This window comes from Ornithorhynchus anatinus, chromosome 2 (assembly GCF_004115215.2).
Source record: "Ornithorhynchus anatinus isolate Pmale09 chromosome 2, mOrnAna1.pri.v4, whole genome shotgun sequence".
In the NCBI taxonomy this organism is placed as follows: Eukaryota; Metazoa; Chordata; class Mammalia; order Monotremata; family Ornithorhynchidae; genus Ornithorhynchus; species Ornithorhynchus anatinus.
This window is the reverse complement of record NC_041729.1, coordinates 132850518-132869364: the sequence shown is the minus strand read 5'-3', so window position 1 is coordinate 132869364 and position 18847 is coordinate 132850518. Positions and strand designations below refer to the sequence as shown.

At 39.9% G+C, this 18847-nt stretch overlaps 1 protein-coding gene across 4 annotated transcripts in view; it reads right to left on the bottom strand.

Moving 5' to 3' along the window:
- Positions 1–2210: 2210 nt before the first annotated feature.
- Positions 2211–18847, bottom strand: part of UCHL3 (ubiquitin C-terminal hydrolase L3) — a 99999-nt gene continuing 83362 nt past the window's right edge. For all 4 annotated transcript variants that reach the window (XM_029082606.1, XM_029082623.2, XM_029082621.2 and 1 more), the window contains 3 exons: positions 11487–11562; positions 3557–3615; positions 2211–2438 (listed from right to left, as the gene is read on the bottom strand). In XM_029082606.1, coding sequence (XP_028938439.1) covers positions 2355–2438; positions 3557–3615; positions 11487–11562 — 219 coding nt within the window. In that variant the 3' untranslated portion in view covers positions 2211–2354. The remainder of the gene's footprint in view (positions 2439–3556; positions 3616–11486; positions 11563–18847) is intronic.

Genomic DNA, 18847 nt, shown 5'->3' with positions numbered 1-18847 from the left:
AGTAAATGCTCAACAGACACCAAAATTATTATCCTTCACTCATCTCTCTATTCAACCCACAAATACAATCTCTCACTACATCCCGTCAGTTCAGCCTTCACAACATTGCTAAATTCTGTCCTTTCCTTTCCACCCCAACTGCTACATTAACCGAGCACTCATCCTATGCTGCCTTGACTCCTGCATCTGCCTTTTCACAGACCTCCCTGTCTCCTATGTCTCCCCACTTCAGTCCATACTTCATTTTTCTAAAGAAAGGTTCAGTCCACATTTCCTCAATCCTCAAAAAACCATCCAGTGGTTGCCCATCTATCTCCACATCAAATAGAAACTCCTTACCTTCAGCTTTAAAGCACTCAATCGCCTTGCCCCCTCCTACCTCGCTACTCTCCTCCTACAACGCCCCCTTCTACCTCGCTACTCTCCTACTACAACCCACCTTGCACACTTCTTTCCTCTAATGTCAATCTACTCCCTGTACATCAATTTCGTCTATTTCGATACCGACCCCTCGTCCACGTCTTGCCTCTGGCCTGGAACTCCCACCCTCTTCCTATCTGACAGATGATCATTCTCCCCAACTTCAAAGCCTTATTAAAAGCACATGTCCTCCAAGAGACATTTCCCAAGACCTCATTTCTTCTTCTCCCATGCCCTTCTGAGGCATCCTTGCACTTGGATTTTTACCCTTTATTCACCTCTCCCTCAGCCCCACAGCAGATATGCATACAGCGTGGCTCAGTGGAAAGAGCACGGGCTTGGGAGTCAGAGGTCATGAGTTCGACTCCCAGCTCTGCCACTTGTCAGCTGTGTGACTGTGGGCAAGTCACTTCACTTCTCTGGGCCTCAGTTACCTCATCTGCAAAATGGGGATTAAGATTGTGAGCCCCACGTGGGACAACCTGATTCCCCTGTGTCTACCCCAGCGCTTAGAACAGTGCTCTGCACATAGTAAGCGCTTAACAAATACCAACATTAGACTGTAAGCTCACTGTGGGCAGGGGATGTGACTACCAACACTGTTATACTGTACCAACCCAAGTGCTTAGTACAGTGCTCTGCACACAGTAAATATTCAATAAATGCAATTGATTGACATTAGCCAAAGTAGCCATAATAAATGTGGGTTCATGAAGAATATAACTCCCACGATATAGGAACACTGACTATACTAAAACATATCTTCCTTCCTTTCTCAAAGACCAATAAGTTGGTTTTGTTAGATGAAGAGGGTGACAATATTCAAATTCAAATATTCACTATTTCAAAGGCTATCTTTGAACCACTTCACCCATGCTAACCTTGAAACCATCTCCTGCAATCCTAAATCTCCCAATTATAAACATAAGTGTATTAGTTAGGAGAATTCACAATACTCCAAAACAAGAGTTAAACTGCAAATGCTACATTCCATTAGCTTCTATTCCTAAATAGTGCTGAAAATTCTTTCACTACTCCACTATGTCTAAATTACAACTTATTAAATTTCAATGTACTAAGGGTGAAACAACAGAATAACATCTGTTTTTAATATCACACAAATATTTATTGCTCCTGGAAAAAAAGGGCTATGTAAATACAGAAGACTTTGAGCTTTATCTTTGTAGAATGTAAGAACTAGTCTAAGAACACCTAACTTTAGTCTCATGTGCTACTAATTTTTTTTAATGGCATTTGTTAAGCCCAACTATGTGCTAGGCACCGTACTAAGTACTGGGGTAGATACAAAATAATATGGTTGGACAGAATCCCTGTCCCAAATGGGACTCACAACTGTAAACTCCATTTTACAGATGAGGTAGCTGAGGCACAGAGAAGTTAAGGGACTTGTCCAAGGTTACATAGCAGACAAGTGGCGGAGTGGAGTCTAGAACTGGCATTTCTTGAAAACTTACTATGTCCAGAGCACTGTACTAAGCACTTGGGATAGTACAATATGACAGATGCAACCTATGCCTGAAACAAGCTTTCTGCTAGATTTTAAGTGGTCATGAGTATTCTTCTTTTATTGTACTCTTCTAAGTACTCTGTACAATGCTCTGCACACAGTATATGTCTAGTAAATATTATGCAATAATTTTTGATTGCTTTCGGAAATGAATGCACTGAACTGCCAGCCCGAATCATACTTTGTGATTATAAATTTCCTTTTCATTACACAGTAGCCTTCCAGGCCCTCCTGAAGAAAAAAAAAATTACAAACAACAGACAAGGATTAATTCAAAGTTTAATCCATGTAAACTAGAATTGGTCAACAAGATCGTGAAAATATCAAAATTTGTAGCATTAGTACCTGGTAGGAATTTTAGTTTTGTTACAAATAATACAATAGCGGTGTTTTCACCAGGGAGAAGCTATGCAGCAGATAGAGCTATTGCGTTAAATCGTAATTCCTCTGGGTCACGTTCCATGAACTTCTTGCAAACTTCTATCGCATCCTATAAAAAAAAAAGAAACATGAAATTTTTCAGTTTATAAACGTGCTATTAGGTAAGAGTAGTTGGCAAATAAACAAAGCATTTTTAATGTAATTTCTACAAGTTTTATAATATATATATGTATATCTATATATATTTATATATTTATATAAATATATATATATGTATGTGTGTGTGCACATATACATATATTTATGTGTGTATGTTTATATGTTTACACACACACAGCTCCCGTTTTTCTGAAATTTCACTCAATTTGTACCTTACTATAGTTTTTCCAAAACCTGTGTTGCTGGAGGTGGAGCAAAGGAAGAGGAAGAAAAAGGGGTGAGAAGAACATGAAGTCTCCCACAATTGGGATTCAGAAGAATGGAAAGAAAGAACAGATGTAAGGAGGACAGGTGGATGGCTACAAATCCATTTCCATAAATCCACTGTCTCCAGTGGAGTTGATACATAAACTAGCAGTGGAAAGCAAGGGGCAAATGAAAAGCTTTGGGCATATTTTTGGCCAATTTTAAGTTGCTTCTTGGGGAGGGGAAGCAGCACAGCCTTGTGCATAGACCATGGGCCTGGGAGTCAGAAGGACCTGGGTTTCCCGGCTCCCCACTTGTGTGCTGTATGACCTTGGGCAATTTTCTTCTCTGTGCCTCGGTTAACATCATCTGTAAAATGGGGATTAAGAGTGTGAGCCCCATGTGGGACATGGATTGTGTTCAACCTGATTAGCTTGTACCTGGCCCAGCACTTAGTATAGTGTCTGGCACACAGTAAGTGCTTAACAAATACCATCTTAGACTATGAATCCCAATCACATGGTGCGTTTCGTGAAACTCCATGTTCTATTCTTAATGCATTTACCATTATCCTTTGACATTTACGCTGATTTGAACATTTCTTCTTTATGTGACTCTCAACAACCTTTTCCCAGCCCTTAGTTTTTGATTGTAAGCTCCTGAGGAACCAATTTCTCACCCATGTATTTTTTCCCAGTGCTTTACACAAGGTGCTTGATTGATAATACCATCACAACTAGTGCTATCTGGTATTTATGCTTTACAAACATTCATTTCATAATGTTTAAAATGAGTCACCTCCACCCCCCCATAGCTACTTACCTCTAATAAAGTGTCATCACTAGTCTCCCCATGGTTTATTGGAAAAGGTTTGCGTCCATCTGAGGAAAAGCACAAAGAAAAGGGGAACTCAACTCTCTCCATGTCAACATCAATTTTGGCCATTCTCTCTCCCACATGTGAGCCAAATCAGAACAAAGATGATGCATTCTTTTAGATGTCAAAACCCAAAGCATGATGCTTTTAATAAAAGGAATAACATACTATTTTTGGCATGAAAGGTCAGTACTTTCCTTCACATTTGAAAATGGACAAAATCACTATGAATACAGTTTATTGCAAATATAATTACTGGTTCAAACTACTTGGGAAAATAAATTATGTAGTAAATTATATGCTTGTGCAGAAATTACTTGAAAAACCTTCTAACAACAATTGCAAGCACTTTATTTTTCCATGATAAGTCACTGAAAGATTAATCCCTCACAGAGTACATCATTAAGCCAAATGGAAGAAGGCTTATCATTACTTCGAAAGAGACTTATTCTGTCTCTACCAAAGAGCTATCAGTAAAAACTGCTCAAGTTCATAACTTCAAGTAAATTTGACATTTAGCTTTTATTTTAAATTAATTTATACTACTTAAGGGGGATGAGCATCAACAGGGGATGAATACCACCTCTTAAAATCCTGTTCTTTCAAGACTTTTTCCAGGTATTTCTTTCAGTATTCCCCAGATTTGCTTAATTTCCTCCCTCTCTCCTAAGGGCAGATGAACACGGGCTCTAGAGGTTGCATCCCTGGGCCCCAGAGGTGGCAATTCAAGCCTCTTCCCCCTTCCGAGAGCGTCTCCTGACCCTACCAACGTGGCCGCCCCATGGATCATTAAGAAGATGGTGCCGGAACTAGACTTTCCATAAATGGTCACTGCACACGTGCACTGTCAGAGCGGGTAGGACGAGAGCAGGCTGCATTTCCTGTGAGCCTGACCCCGTATCTCGCCCCTCTGTTAAACCCCTCTGCTCTGTCACGAGGAGGGTTGGTGATGGAGGACTTCAGATTATAATAATAACAATTATGGTACTTGTTAAACACTTACTATGTACCCAGCACTGTTCTAAACACTGGGGTAGATACAAGTAAATCAGGTTAGACACAGTCCCTTTCCCACATGGGGCTCACACTTTTATCCTCATTTTACAGAGGCACAGAGAAGTGAAGTGATTTGCCCAACGTCACACAGCAGGCCAGTGGCGGAGATGGGATTAGAACCCAGGTCCTTCTGACCTGTTGAAACACCAAGACTGTAGGGCCTACTGGTCTGCCAAGCCTTCCCTTATCCCCTCTGTGCACTTCCTGCCCGTCTTGCGGATCCCCAGCTGGACAAGAGCTGAGGTTTTGGTTCTCCTCTCCCATGGTGAGGAGGACAGGGTATCTCCAAGTGGGTATGAGGAGGGGGGAGTGTATGACAAGACAGTCTGGTTTTGCTCCCATGGAAGCTGAACTGGCCTTGGTTTCTACCTTGACCTTCAAAGAATTTTAACTGACTTGAATGGATTGATTCAAATCTATTTCAGTTTAGCACTAAATGACGAGAGCTCTATTAGCATTTAGCTAAGGTAATGAAAGATCTCTCTAGCACACGTTGTTTATCTGCTAGAGGACACGAAAGGCAGCACGCATTGAAAATTGTCTTTATATAATGTACAGACTAAAAAACTAATTCAAAATATTGTACTAATGGCAAATATTTATCCTTCTATTTAGTCACATAATTGTACTTACTGTGACTTTTAAAAATCAGTGCTTCATATGCATTTATGTCATTTTGGCTCTTGGAAATTCCTTAATGCACTTTACATGATTTCTTATGGGAAACTCTATGACATTTAATGCGCTTTTACTTAAGAAACTACTTTTATAAAGCCAATTGAGAGCACTGCATGGGAAACAGCAACCTATCACAGTAGGGTTACATGACAACTGAAAATGGAGTTACTAAGTTGTAAAAGATCAGAGGCATTGTGGAAGCACAGAATAACTAGGTCCAGTAGAATTTTGCTTCTTCACTAAAATAAGAGGTTGAGTCAAAAAATCAGAATCACCAGAAGGCAACTTTTTATAGATGCACCACATTTCTTACTAAGCCAAAACAGAGTTCAACATTACCACATTTACTTGCATAATCGCCTCGGTGGATAATCGCTCCCCCCCCCGCCCCCAGCCTGATTTTCCAAGGAGGAAACAAAAGATTATTTTTGTAAGCAGTAAAAGCAGCCTGCACCAGGGTAGGAAGGGAAGAAGGTCGGAATGAGCTAAGGTGGTTTCTGCAGGCTCACAATGGGGAGTTTCTAATCAATCAGTGGCATTGAGGGCTTACTGTGTGCAGAGCACTGTAGCAAGTGCATAAGTGCCCCAGGATCAAGAGGGAAAGGGTCAGAATGCCAAAACAGAAAAGGTAACCCGCACAGCTTCTTCTCTGCTTAGGGCATGCTCCCGGAAGGAAGGGAGGTAGGAGCCAGTTACCATAATACCTTGATTGCCTGTTGAATGCAACACTTGGGAGAGAGCAATAGAAGAGACCCAATCTCAAGAGCCTTCTGATTTTTATCTTTCTTCACCCCTCCTTTTTCTTTTCATATTTCTGCTTCCCAGATTGCCAGACTTAAATTCCCAACTAAACTTAACAGACCTATCCGGTATCAGGGTTGCAAAAATTATGTAGAAGAGCGCGGCAATTATGCATGTAAATAACATATGCATGGTCACGCTCTGCAAATATTTTCTGCCATTTTACGTCTCGATCTCTAATCTTAACCGTTTCTCAATGTGCAGAGCAGGAACGTTAAACTTCGGCTTCACCATTTGCCTTTTGGTTGACCCCGGTCAAGTCACGTGACTTCTCTGGGCCTCCGTTTCCTCATCTGTAAAATGGAGTTTAAATATCTATTCTCCTTTTCAATCAATCATATTTATTGAGCGCCTATTGTATACAGACCACTTTACTAAGCACTTGGGGGAGTAGAATATAACAATATTACAGATACAGTCCCTGTAATAGGGACAAGGTGATTGAGTGCTTTAAACCTGATGGTAAGGAGTTTCTGTTTGATATGGAGGTGGATGGGCAACCACTGGAGGTTCTTGAGGAGTGGGGAAACATAGCCTGAATGTTTCTGCAGAAAAACGAGCGGGGCAGCAGAGTGAAGTATGGGCTGGAGTGAGAAAAGACATAGGGCAGGGAGATCAGCAAGGAGGCTGATCCAGTAATCAAGGTGGAATAGGATAAATGCTTGCATTAACATGGTAGTAGTTTGAATGGAGAGGAAAGGGCAGATTCTAGTGATTTTCCCTTTCCTTTCCATGTTGGTCAAGCAAGGACCATGTGCGATCCGACTGTATTATATCTATTGTTTTAGACAGTGAGCCCGTTGCTGGGGAGGGATTGTCTCTATCTGTTGCCAAATTGTACATTCCAAGTGCTTAGTACAGTGCTCTGCACACTGTAAGCACTCAATAAATGATTGAATGAATGAATGAATGAATTCCAGTGGTTTGTACAGTGCTTGGCATAAAGGAAATGTTTCATAAATGCCACATTTATTAACTCTTATTTAAATATAAAATCTTTTAAAATAAATGAAGTCATCATCAATGGTATTTATTGAGTGCTTATTTTGTGCAAGGCACTGTACTAAGCTCCTGGAAGAGTACAATACAACAGATCTGGCAGATGCTTTCCCTGCCCAAAACAAGCTTACAGTCCAGAGGGGAAGACAAATAATTTTTAATATATAATTTCAAGATCTGTACATAAGAGCTGTGGAGTTGATGGTGGGGTGACTATCAAGTGTTAAAAGGTCACAGATCCAAGTGCAAGTGAAAACCCCCTATGAAGCCATTATTTGACATAGATTCGAAGTCAATGTTAACTAAAGAAAATGTACCACTAACCTAGTGATTTAAGAGGCCTTATAGATTGCAAAATAATAAAAAAAAATAAAGAACATGATGACACAGCAGCGGAGAGGGGAAGAGAGTGAATTCAGACAGGCACGGAGAAGAGGAGGAGCAGCATGGCACAGTGGCTAGAGTATGGGCCTGGAAGTCAGATGGTCATGGGTTCTAATTCTGGCTCCACCACATATCTGCTGCATGACCCTGGGCAAGTCACTTCACTTCTCTGTGCCTCAGTTACCTCGTCTGTAAAATGCAGATTGAGACTGTGAGCCCACATGGGACAGGGGCAGTGTCCAACTTGATTTGTTTGTATCTACCTCAGAGCTTAGTACAGTGCCTGACACATAGTAAGCACTTAACAAATGTCAATATTATCATTATTATTATTAACAAAGGGAGAATGCAATAACATAGCAGAGTTAATTCACTGAGTGCCTGCTGTATGTAGCACTAATCCCATACAATGTTTGTGTATGGGATTGTGTCTTAAATCTACCCATACATGTGACACTAGGGGATTCATTTTAGCCTAAAAGAAATATTTATCACCACTTAGAACTATTACACTTATTGGGATATATGAGGTAAGACCACTCAGACACCATTTCTCGTCATTTGTAATAGTTTATGTACAGCACTACATACATGTCTTTTCCTTCCTTCTCTCCTTTTCTCTTTGTCCTCCTCCCCTTATTGCTAGATTTAAGTCTCAGAAGACCTGTAATAGCCTTAAACCAATTTTAAAGTTATAAATTGTGGGGCAATTTATGAGTAGACATGGTAAAGGGTCTTGGTTGCTGTCTGGTAGATTGGGTCTGTGAGAAGTTCCCAGTCTAAGAAAACAATGATAATAAACTGATATCCAGGTACACATTTGAATCTCCAGAAGGACTTTGGTGTTTCCCTCAGCACAGCTTAATGTCTGTAAAGAGGGAGGAAATTTATAGTAGGATACAGTGGCATAGTCAGAGTTCAAACTGCTTACTTCCCATTTTCGCTCATCTACTGATACCAGTAGTGAATTCGGAGGAAAAATTTACAGATACTAATCCTATAGTTAGGGAAGGAAAAATAGCAGCATCCTCTACCTCAGATGATGAAAGAAATGTGTCGGGATCACTCAGTCACTCCACATTGGGTGGGCTCAGAAGATCTCAGCTGTGCCTTTATAAACCAGCTCAAGTATAGCCATGGGCAAATACAACAAAGTGATTAATAATGGGTACTTCGATTTAAAATCACAAGCCTTAGGGAATTGTGGTAAAGATGTAGAAGTCAAAATCAGATTCCACATACATGGCAACTTTGTATGAATCAATCACCCAATCAATCAATTGTATTTATTGAGTGCTTATTTTGTGCAGACCACTGTATTAAGCATTTGTGAGAGTCCAATATACCAGAGTGGGTAGACTTTCCCTGACCAAAATCAGCTGTCTCAAGAGGACTCAAAGGTATTTATTGAGGGCTTACTTTATGTGCAAAGCACTGTACTAAGTGCTTGGGAAAGTACAATATAGTATGGTAGACACAATTCCTGCCCAAGAGAAGTTTACAATCTAAAGGGGAAGGCAGATATTGAAATATATTAGAGGTAAGGGAAATAGTACAGTATAAGAATATTTACATAAATTTTGTGGGGCTGGGGTGAGGATAGAAGCTGCATGGCCTAGTGGATAGTGCACAGGCCTGCGAGTCAGAAAGACCTGGGTTCTAATTCCGGCTCTACCACTTGTCTGCTGTGCGACTTCAGGCAAATTGTTTCACTTCTCTGTGCTTCAGGTTCCTCATCTGTGAAATGGGGATTAAGACTGTGAGCCCTATGTGGGACAGGGATTGCGTTCAACCTGATTATCCTGTATCTACCCCAGCACTCAGAGCAGAACTTGACACACAATAAGTGCTTAATAAATTCCATCATTATTATCAAGGCATTTAAGAAGTACACAGCCACACTTATAGTTGATGTTGATGATGATGGTATTTGTTGAGCTCTTACTATGTGCCAAACACGGTTCTAAGCGCTGGGGTAGGTACAAGGTGATCAGGTTGTCCCACGTGGGGCTCACAGTCTTAATCCCCATTTTCCAGATGAGGTAACAGAGGCACAGAGAAGTTAAGTGACTTGCCCAAAGTCACACAGCTGATAAGTGGCAGAGCCAGAATTAGAACCCACAACCTCTGGCTCCCAAGCCCATCTTCTTTCTACTAAGTCAAGCTGCTTCTCAGAGCAAAGGGTGGAGTGGGAAATAAAGAACTTAGTCTTGGAAGGCCTCTCGGAGGAGATGTGATTTTAGGAGGGTTTTGAGGATGTGGAGAGTGCTGCAAGGGGTCAGTAGTGTGATAGACAAGATGAGGGTATAGAGAATAGGTTGGTATTAGAGGAGCATAGTATTTGGGTTCGGTTGCAGTAGGAAATCAATAAGGTTACATAGGAGGGAGAAAACTGACGAGGGAGAGAACTGACTGACTGCATTAAAGCACTTAAAGTGTCTTAAAAGAGTTTCTGTTTGATGTAGAGGCAGGTGGATAAGCGTCGGAGGTTCTTGTGGAGTAGGATGACATGGCCTGAGCAGTTTTTCAGAAAAATGATCTGGGTAGCAAAGTGAAGTATGGACTGGAGAGGGGAGCCCCCTTTTCACCTGCTCCTCCTCCCCTCCCTATAGCCCCAACTCCCTCCCTCTGCTCTACCCCCCTCCCTGCACCACAGCACTTGGGTATATATGTACATATTTATTTTATTATTTATAATAAATAAATATTTAAATAATTATTATTAATAATTTATTAATAATTAAATAAAAATATTTTAAAATAATATATTTATATTAAATATTTATTTTATTAATATTGTGTATATATCTATAATTCCATTTATTTACAGTGATGCTATCGATGCCTGTTTACTTGCTTTGTTTTGCGTTGGGTTCCGTCTCCCCCCTTCTAGACTCTGAGCCTGTTGTGGGGTAAGGATTGTCTCTGTTGCTGAATTGTACTTTCCAAGAGCTTAGTACAGTGCTCTGCATGCAGTGAGCGCTCAATAAATACTACTGAATGAATGAATGGGAATGTGGATACAGGGAGGACAGAGAGGTGGCTGATGCAACAGACAGTGGGAAATGATGAGTGATCGCATGGGCATAATAGCAGTTTGGATGGACTGGATGGTGTAGATGCGACACCAATGGGATTTGGTGACAGATGGAAAGTGTGAGTTGAATGAGAGAGATGAGTCGAGACTGTAAACCCGTCAATGGGCAGGAATTTTCTCTATCTGTTGCCGAATTGTACATTCCAAGCGCTTAGTACACTGCTCTGCACATAGTAAGCGCTCAATAAATACTATAGAATGAATAATGCCAAGATTATGGGATTCTGAGACAGGCAAATTGGTGGAGCTGTCTACAGTGATAGGAAAGTCAAAGGGAGGGGAGGGAAAATGAGAAATTCTGTTTTGGGACTGTTAGATTTGAAGGGTCAGAGTGACATCCAAGTAAGAGATGTCCTGGAAGCAAGAAGAAATGTTCGTATCAGCCTGATAAATGACTACACCTACTACTGTATAGCATTATTATAGTAGTTATAAAACTATATTTTTAAATAATTTTGTTAATTCATGCATCTATCTTCATCTTGTCTTTGTTCATCACTAGAAAAAATTAAATCACTTTATCCAGCTGACAAAAGTAACACTATTCTAAAACTTGAATAGTTTTTAAACATAAATTAATAAAGATTTCCTGCCATAGATTTTAGTTTCCTGATCTGCTGCAATATGAAAGTTAGTGGCACACTAACATCCTAGAATTATATGTTTTTTATTCTTAAAACAATCCTATTTTTTCCTGGTGAAAACCTTAAGAGGGAAATCTAGTTGATACAATGACAATTATAATTCAACCAATGCACGTGAAATAAATATTTACCTGAAAAGTACTGCTTATCATAAATAAAAAAAAAAACACCTCCCCTTGCCCGTTCCCTCTCCAAGATAAATTTAAACAGTTCTTACCTAATTCATAGAGATGACCTTCTACGTGAACTAATGCAATAAAATGCAGATCTACTTTCTCATCTATACTTGGTGCCTGGAACAGGAGGGAAAATACACATATGAATATTAACAATCACAAATAGATCACCTCATACATTCAAAAGGTAAATAATAATGCAATCATGTAGGATGTATTCTGGGTAACATATACCAAGAATTGCAATTAGGTTCCATTAGAACAGTTAACAATTAGAATAATCTTTAACATTCTTTTCTTTAAAATTTTGTTCATGCTTCATAACTGTTCATTTCTACAAAGATGATTTTCAGAAAAGACATCTCCTTGTATGAAATTTACCTTCACCTCATTTTTCTGTTACCAATTCAGGAACTACTGCTGATTTTGAATGAGAAACTACCTATGTTTCTCATTCAGAACAGTGATTTAAAGTTAAACACCAAACAAATTTGAATAAATACCCTCTGGGGAAACACCACACTATTTTTCAAATTAAAATTAAAGGATGGCTATCATTCTATTTCCATAATCTTCAAGAATTATGTGAATTTTTCTAAAGTTCTTTGAAAATTTGGATTCTGTGGATATCCTTGGTCCCTGTGAACTAACCCAAGGCCAAAGAAGTAAAACAATATTTTTAGAAATGCCAATTTGGTTTTCTTTTTATATCAATTGACTCAAGAATTCGTAATACGATTAGCTAAAATAATACCATATAACAATCATATTTTATTAGAATTCAGTTTCACCAGCTTTCACTTAGCAAAAACAGTGATAACTAGATTTTAATTCATTACTAGAAATAACAAATCTGAAATTAAAAAAAAAGAAACTGAATTAAATTGTATGCTTTCTCTTCCAAGTCCATGTCACGAAACTATTTTCTGTAACTCCATAGAAGCAGCTTGTCCTGGTGGAAAGAACACGGGCCTGGGATTAAGAGGACCTGGGTTCTAATCCCAGCTCAGCCACTTGTCTGCTGTGTAACTGCAGGCAAGTCCCTTAAATTCTTTCTACCTCAGTTACCTTATCTGTAAAATGGGGATTAAGACTGTGAGCCCCATGTGGGACAGGGACAACCTGATAAACTTCTCTCTCCCCCAGTGCTTAGCGCAGTGCCTGGAATATAGAAAGAGCTTAACAAATATCACTAAAAAAAGTATAAGCACAATTAACAGTTAAAATCAATACATCTAAAACTGGCAATTTTCCTTCTAGCAGTGCCCATATTATCAGCAGTTTCTGTAATCAGATTAGTGATATTTACATGATTCATAATGGATTATATAACAGACCTTTTTAAACATTTAAAAGGTACCCAGTGGATTTAGACTAAAAGGTTAATGCATAAAAACATTTTATGTATGACCATATACAATTCACTTTATTTAATGCTACCTTTTAAAACAAATACTTCGTCTTCTTTTGGCCAAAGTCTTTTGTGTCTTGGCAACTTTAAACTGATAATTATATTATACTGGCCAAATGATAACCAAGAGTTTTTAACAGTTATGATAAAATTAAAGTGTTATAATACAAAATGAAAACCTAAAAGTATAGTAATTCCACTATTTGGTTTATATCCAACACCTTTATTGAAATGAGCTCATAGTATTTTTTAAATGTGTAATCAGAGGTAGGAAAACAAGGCTTAGCACAAATTGCATAGATTTGGGAGTCGAATGACCTGATATCTAATCCCAGTTCCACCGCTTGCCTGTTGTGTGATCTTGGGCAAGTCAAAAGCAGCGTGGCTCAGTGGAAAGGGAGTCAGAGGTCATGGGTTCGAATCCCACCTCTGCCACTTGTCAGCTGTGTGACTGTGGGCAAGTCACTTAACTTCTCTGTGCCTCAGTCCTCATCTATAAAATGGAGATTAACTGTGAGCCTCACGTGGGACAACCTGATTACCCTGTACTTACCCCAGCCCTTAGAACAGTGCTCTGCACCTAGTAAGCACTTAACAAATACCAACATCATCATCATTATTATTATTATTATTATTATTATTACTTCTCAAGTCACTTGAGAAGCAGCATGGCTTAATGCAAAGAGCACAGGCTTGGGAGTCAGAAGTCATGTGTTCTAATCCCAGCTTCTCCACTATCAGCTGTGTGACCTTGGGCAAGTCACTTAACTTCTCTTTGCCTCAGCTATCTCATCTGGAAAATGGGCATTAAGACTGGAGCCCCCACTTGGGACAACGTGATTACCTTGTATCTACCCCAGTACTTAGAACAGTGCTTGGCACATAGTAAGTGCTTAACAAATACTATTATGGGCAGGGATTGTCTCTATTGCTAAATTGTACTTTCCAAGCACTTAGTACAGTGGTCTGTACATAGTAAGCGCTCAACAAATATGACTGAATAGACTGTGAGCCCGTCATTAGGCAGGGATTGTCTCTCTCTGTTGCCCAATTGTACATTCCAAGCACTTAGTACAGTGCTCTGCACATAGTAATAATAATAATGTTGGTATTTGTTAAGCGCTTACTATGTGCAGAGCACTGTTCTAAGCGCTGGGGTAAACACAGGGGAATCAGTAAGCACTCAATAAATACTAAAGAATGAATGAATGATTATAATTATCTTTGCCTCAGTTTTCTCATCTATAAAATAGGGGTTAGATACCTGTTCTACCTCTCTTTTATTCCATGGGCCCCATATGGAACAGGGACTGTGTCGGATCTGATTATGTTGTAGCTACCCCGGCACTTAGTTTAGGGCTTGACACTAAGTAAGAATTTCAGAAATACTACAATTACTGTGATTATCGTTATCTAAGGCACAAAATGGTAAATTGTGAATCAGTGACTAGGTCTCGATCACTGGGCTCTGGGTAAACACATTCATATCAATCAATCAATGGTATTTATTGAGCGCTTACTATGTGCTGAGCACTGAACTAAGCACCTGGGTGAGCACAATACATAAGGACCATGCTGAAATGTAACTTCTCCAGAAATTTTTAGATATGTTTTAACAATCACATGGCCGGATAAAAACTGCCATATCACACACAACAGTGAAAATAATTGGGGTATTTTTAAGCACTTACTACGTGTCACACACTGTACTGTGCACCGGGGTAGATACAAGATAACCAAATCATTCATAATCCTTGTCCTACATAGGGCTCATGGTTTAAGGAGAAAAGAGAACAGGTAGAAAATGCCTATTTTGCAGATGAGGAAACTGAGGCATGGCAGTTAAGTTACTTGCCCAAACTCATGCAGTAGCAAAGCGCAGATTGGAAGCAACATGACCTAGTGGAAAGAGATGGCCCTGGGAGTCCGTGGACTTGGGTTCTTATCCCGGCTCTGCCAAATGCTTCCTGTGTGACTTTGGGTATGTCACTTAACTTTTCTTTGTCTCAGTTTTCTCAACTGTAAATGGGGATTCAATACCTATTCTCATCCTAATTAGACTGTGAGCCCCATGTGGGACAGGGATTAGGTCCAACCTGATCCCCCAACCCTTGGAACAGGGTTTGACACATAATAATACCATAAGAACACAAAAAACCTAAACAGGTCCTCTGACTTCCATGCCCGAACTCTTTCCACTGGCCACTGCTTCCCATCGGCCACGTTTCTTCTCATATAATGGTAAAGAATGACCAAGATCCTAAGCTGTAGTTGGATGTGAAATTGTAACAGTACAATGTTCTTATTGCTCTCTGCTATTCCCTTCAGTAATATTTCATCGCAGCACGGCAGCTGTATTCCTGTACCCATAGGTGCTAAAAAAAAAAAGACTTTTCTACTTCAAATAAGGAATATTCTCATTTTCCCCACTTTACCTCTTAGATGTTTCTGGTGTCTACTGATCCGTTTGTTTTTCCAATATTTCCTTACTCAGCCTCAGTTTGCCTACATTTTAAAGGATCTTTCCATTCAATTCTGCCTCCCAAGTGCTGCCATTTTACACAACTAGAGTTCAATGAATTCTTTTTTCTTAAATATCCAGTCAATAAGCCTGAAAAACAGAGATATGTATTACCCCTGAAGACCCATATCTTGAGACTCTCTACTTCATCAAGGTTTAGAAACCGGCATGACAATATGAAGTCAAGGAGTAAGGGCCAGTGCGAAGTATAAGCAGTGAAATTTAAGCAGAGAAGAAACTAGCCTTTATCCATGATCTTGAAAGTGATTACTTTGTAGTGTGTTGCAGTTTCTATAATTTCAGTATTTGATCATCAAAACCACTGTACGAGACACACACCATTTGAACCCTACTTGGATTGGATCTTCAGAGCTTGACCCAATCCCGACAGGTGTATTTTAACTCCTGGGTTCTAATCCCGTCTCTGCCACCTGTCCGCTGAGGGACCTTGGACAAGTCACTTAACTTCTCTGGCCTCTGATACCTCATCTGTAAAACAGGGATCAACGCTCTGAGCCCCAAGTGGGACATGGACTATGCCCAACCTGATTAGCTTGTATTAGCAGTGCTTAGTACAAGCTCTTAACAAATACCATTAAAAAAACAAACAAAACAAAACAAAAAACAAAACAAACAAAAAAAAACACTCTGCGTTCAGACCATCCAAACTCCAAAGTTTTCAAAGTACTGCCAACATGGCAGAACTGAAAATTTAAAGGGACATGGACACAAGTGAATAGATTTAGTTTCCACCTTACTGCAGTTCACCATTGAACAATCACAAAATTGTTCTGGCAGCTATGGAACTAGCCTAAGCAATCAATGGGGTTCCTTTCCCTATTTTTTAAAAATGGTATTTGTTAAGTGTTTACTATGTACTAACCACTGGGGTAGATACAAGTCAATCGAGTCAGCCACTGTCCCTGTCCCACATAGAGCTTTCTGTCCAATTCTAGTTTCATCTTCAATTGAGGGGAGATTCAGGCAGAGCAAGGAATATTTAAATAATGTGCTCTCCATTACCACTCTCCTCCTTCAGTCCATTCCTCAGAGGCCAAGAAGTTGGAAAAGAAGCAGAATGGCTTAGTGGACAGAGCATGGCTCTGAAAGTCAGAAGAACCTGAGTTCTAATCCTGGCTCTGCCACATATCTGCTGTGTGACCATGGGCAAGTCACTTCACTTGTCTGTGCCTCAGTTACCTCATTGGTAAAAATGGGGATTAAGACTGTGAGCCCCATGTGGAACAGGGAATGTGTCCGACCAGATTAACCTGTATGTAACTTAGTATGGTGCCTGGCACAAAGTGAGTGTTTAACAGATACCATTTTTTTAAAGAGGGAGATGCTGCCTGGTCCAAGCAGAGCTCTACATACCTTAACCTCTCTTTCTCTGCAGTCTCATATTTCCTTCTGCCTTCAGGACAGAAGGCTGAAGGCAAATGTCTGCTGACACCTCAAGCTTAACATTTCCAAAACAGAACTCATTCTCCCCCGAAAACCTGTCCTCCCCCCAACTTTCCCATCACTGTAAACAGTACCACCACTTTCCCTGTCTCACGAGCACCAAACCTTTGGCATATCCTCCACTCCTCTTTCATTCAACCCACATATTCAGTGTTACCAAATCCTCTTGATTCTATTTTCACAACATTGCTAAAATCCATCCTTTCTTCCCCATTCAAACTGCTACCACATTGATCCAAGTGCTTATATTATCCTGACTTGAATACTGCATCAGCCTCCTTGCTGACCTTCCGGCCTTCTGTTTATCCTAACTCCAGTCCACACTTTGCTCTGCTGCCTGGATCATTTTTCTAAAAAAAAGTCCAGTCCACGTTTCCCCACTCCTCAAGAACTTCCAGTGGTTGCCCATCCACCTCCGCATCAAACAGAAACTCCTTACCACTGACTTTAATCACCTTGACCCCTTCTATCTTATCTTGCTAATTTCCTACTACGATCCAGGATGTTCACCTCACTCCTCTATTACCAACCTACTCACTGTACCTTGATGTCATCTCTCTGGCTACTGACCCCTCACCCATATCTTGCCTCTGGCCTGGAACTCCCACTCCCTCCCCGTTCATATCTGACAGACCATCACTCTTCCCACCTTCAAAGTCATACTAAAATCACAACTCCTCCAAGAGGCCTTTCCCCACTAAGCCCTCATTTCCCCTACTCCCTCTCTCTTCTGAGTCGCCCTTGCACTTGTCCACTTCATTCCCACCACCCTTAGCCTCACAGTACTTATGTACACGCCCATAATTTATCTTAACGTTTGTCTCCCCTTCTTGACTATATGCTTGTTGTGGGTAGGGAATTCTCCAAGAACTTAGTAGAGTGTTCTGCACACCACAAGTGCTCAATAAATATGACTGACTGATTGATTTACCTCCTGTTTCAAGAATGATTCAAGAACGCCACCACACAGATAACCTAAAGCAACTCCATCTCGCCACCAACAACAGACACACCCAAGGGTATCATTTCTGATCCCACTTTTGTGTTCATCTACTTTTCCTAATGCACATAATTGAGAAGATAAGAAACAACTGTGAATTATATTAAGGAAGAATAACCATCTTAGAAAATTTAAAAATGTCTTGGCTTTTCAGCAAAAGTAAAGGAATATCTTGAGAATAATTTTATTTTTAAATAATGCTTACATTTACCAAATGATTTTTAAAATTGCCTCAGTCAAAATCATCAGTAAAACTGTACTAAGAAATCAGGTATCACTGAATTAGCATTTCCAATTCTGCAGACATTTTCTTTAAGGAAAAATACCAACAATATAAACATCAACCAAATACAGAAACTGAAGACGATTTCCAATTAGAAGTGAATCTGCAAGTGAGATACCAGTGCTTGATAAATACTGGGGAAACTACTAGCAACTAAATATTCTAACAAGGTAGCAAGGTGTGAGAAGTGAGGGAACTATTGTACTTTCCTTAGTGCTTAATGCTGTACTCTGCAAAGGGTAAGTACCCAAAAAGTACTACTGACTGACTGAAGCAGAGGACACGTGTGACAAACTTCTTTTCTACTTCACAGCCTCTCTGAACACATAAAGAGGGGCTTAGCACAGTGCTTGCTAAATAGCACTGATTGACTGAAGTTGAGAGAAGTGAGACATCAATATTGAAAATCACTTTTCTTCTAAAGAACAGTTTTAAGTTTAGTCAAGGTTATGTTCTTTATATTTTTCTTTCAATTCAGTTATCCTGCTATTTACCATTTTCCTCCAAGTGATTAAGAAGCTTCAAAAAGGATTGCCGTCCTAGTTTTAGAAGAAGAATCTGAAACCCAATGACCAATGCTTTTTTGCACAATAAGTCATCAAAAGATGACACTGTGCACCTCTTATTTTAGGTCGTGCAGTACACCAAAACCTATTCCATCGTTCCCCGACCCTAAGAATCTCAGGGAGCGGCGGTAGAGCTCGGCGGACACATGTCGACTTG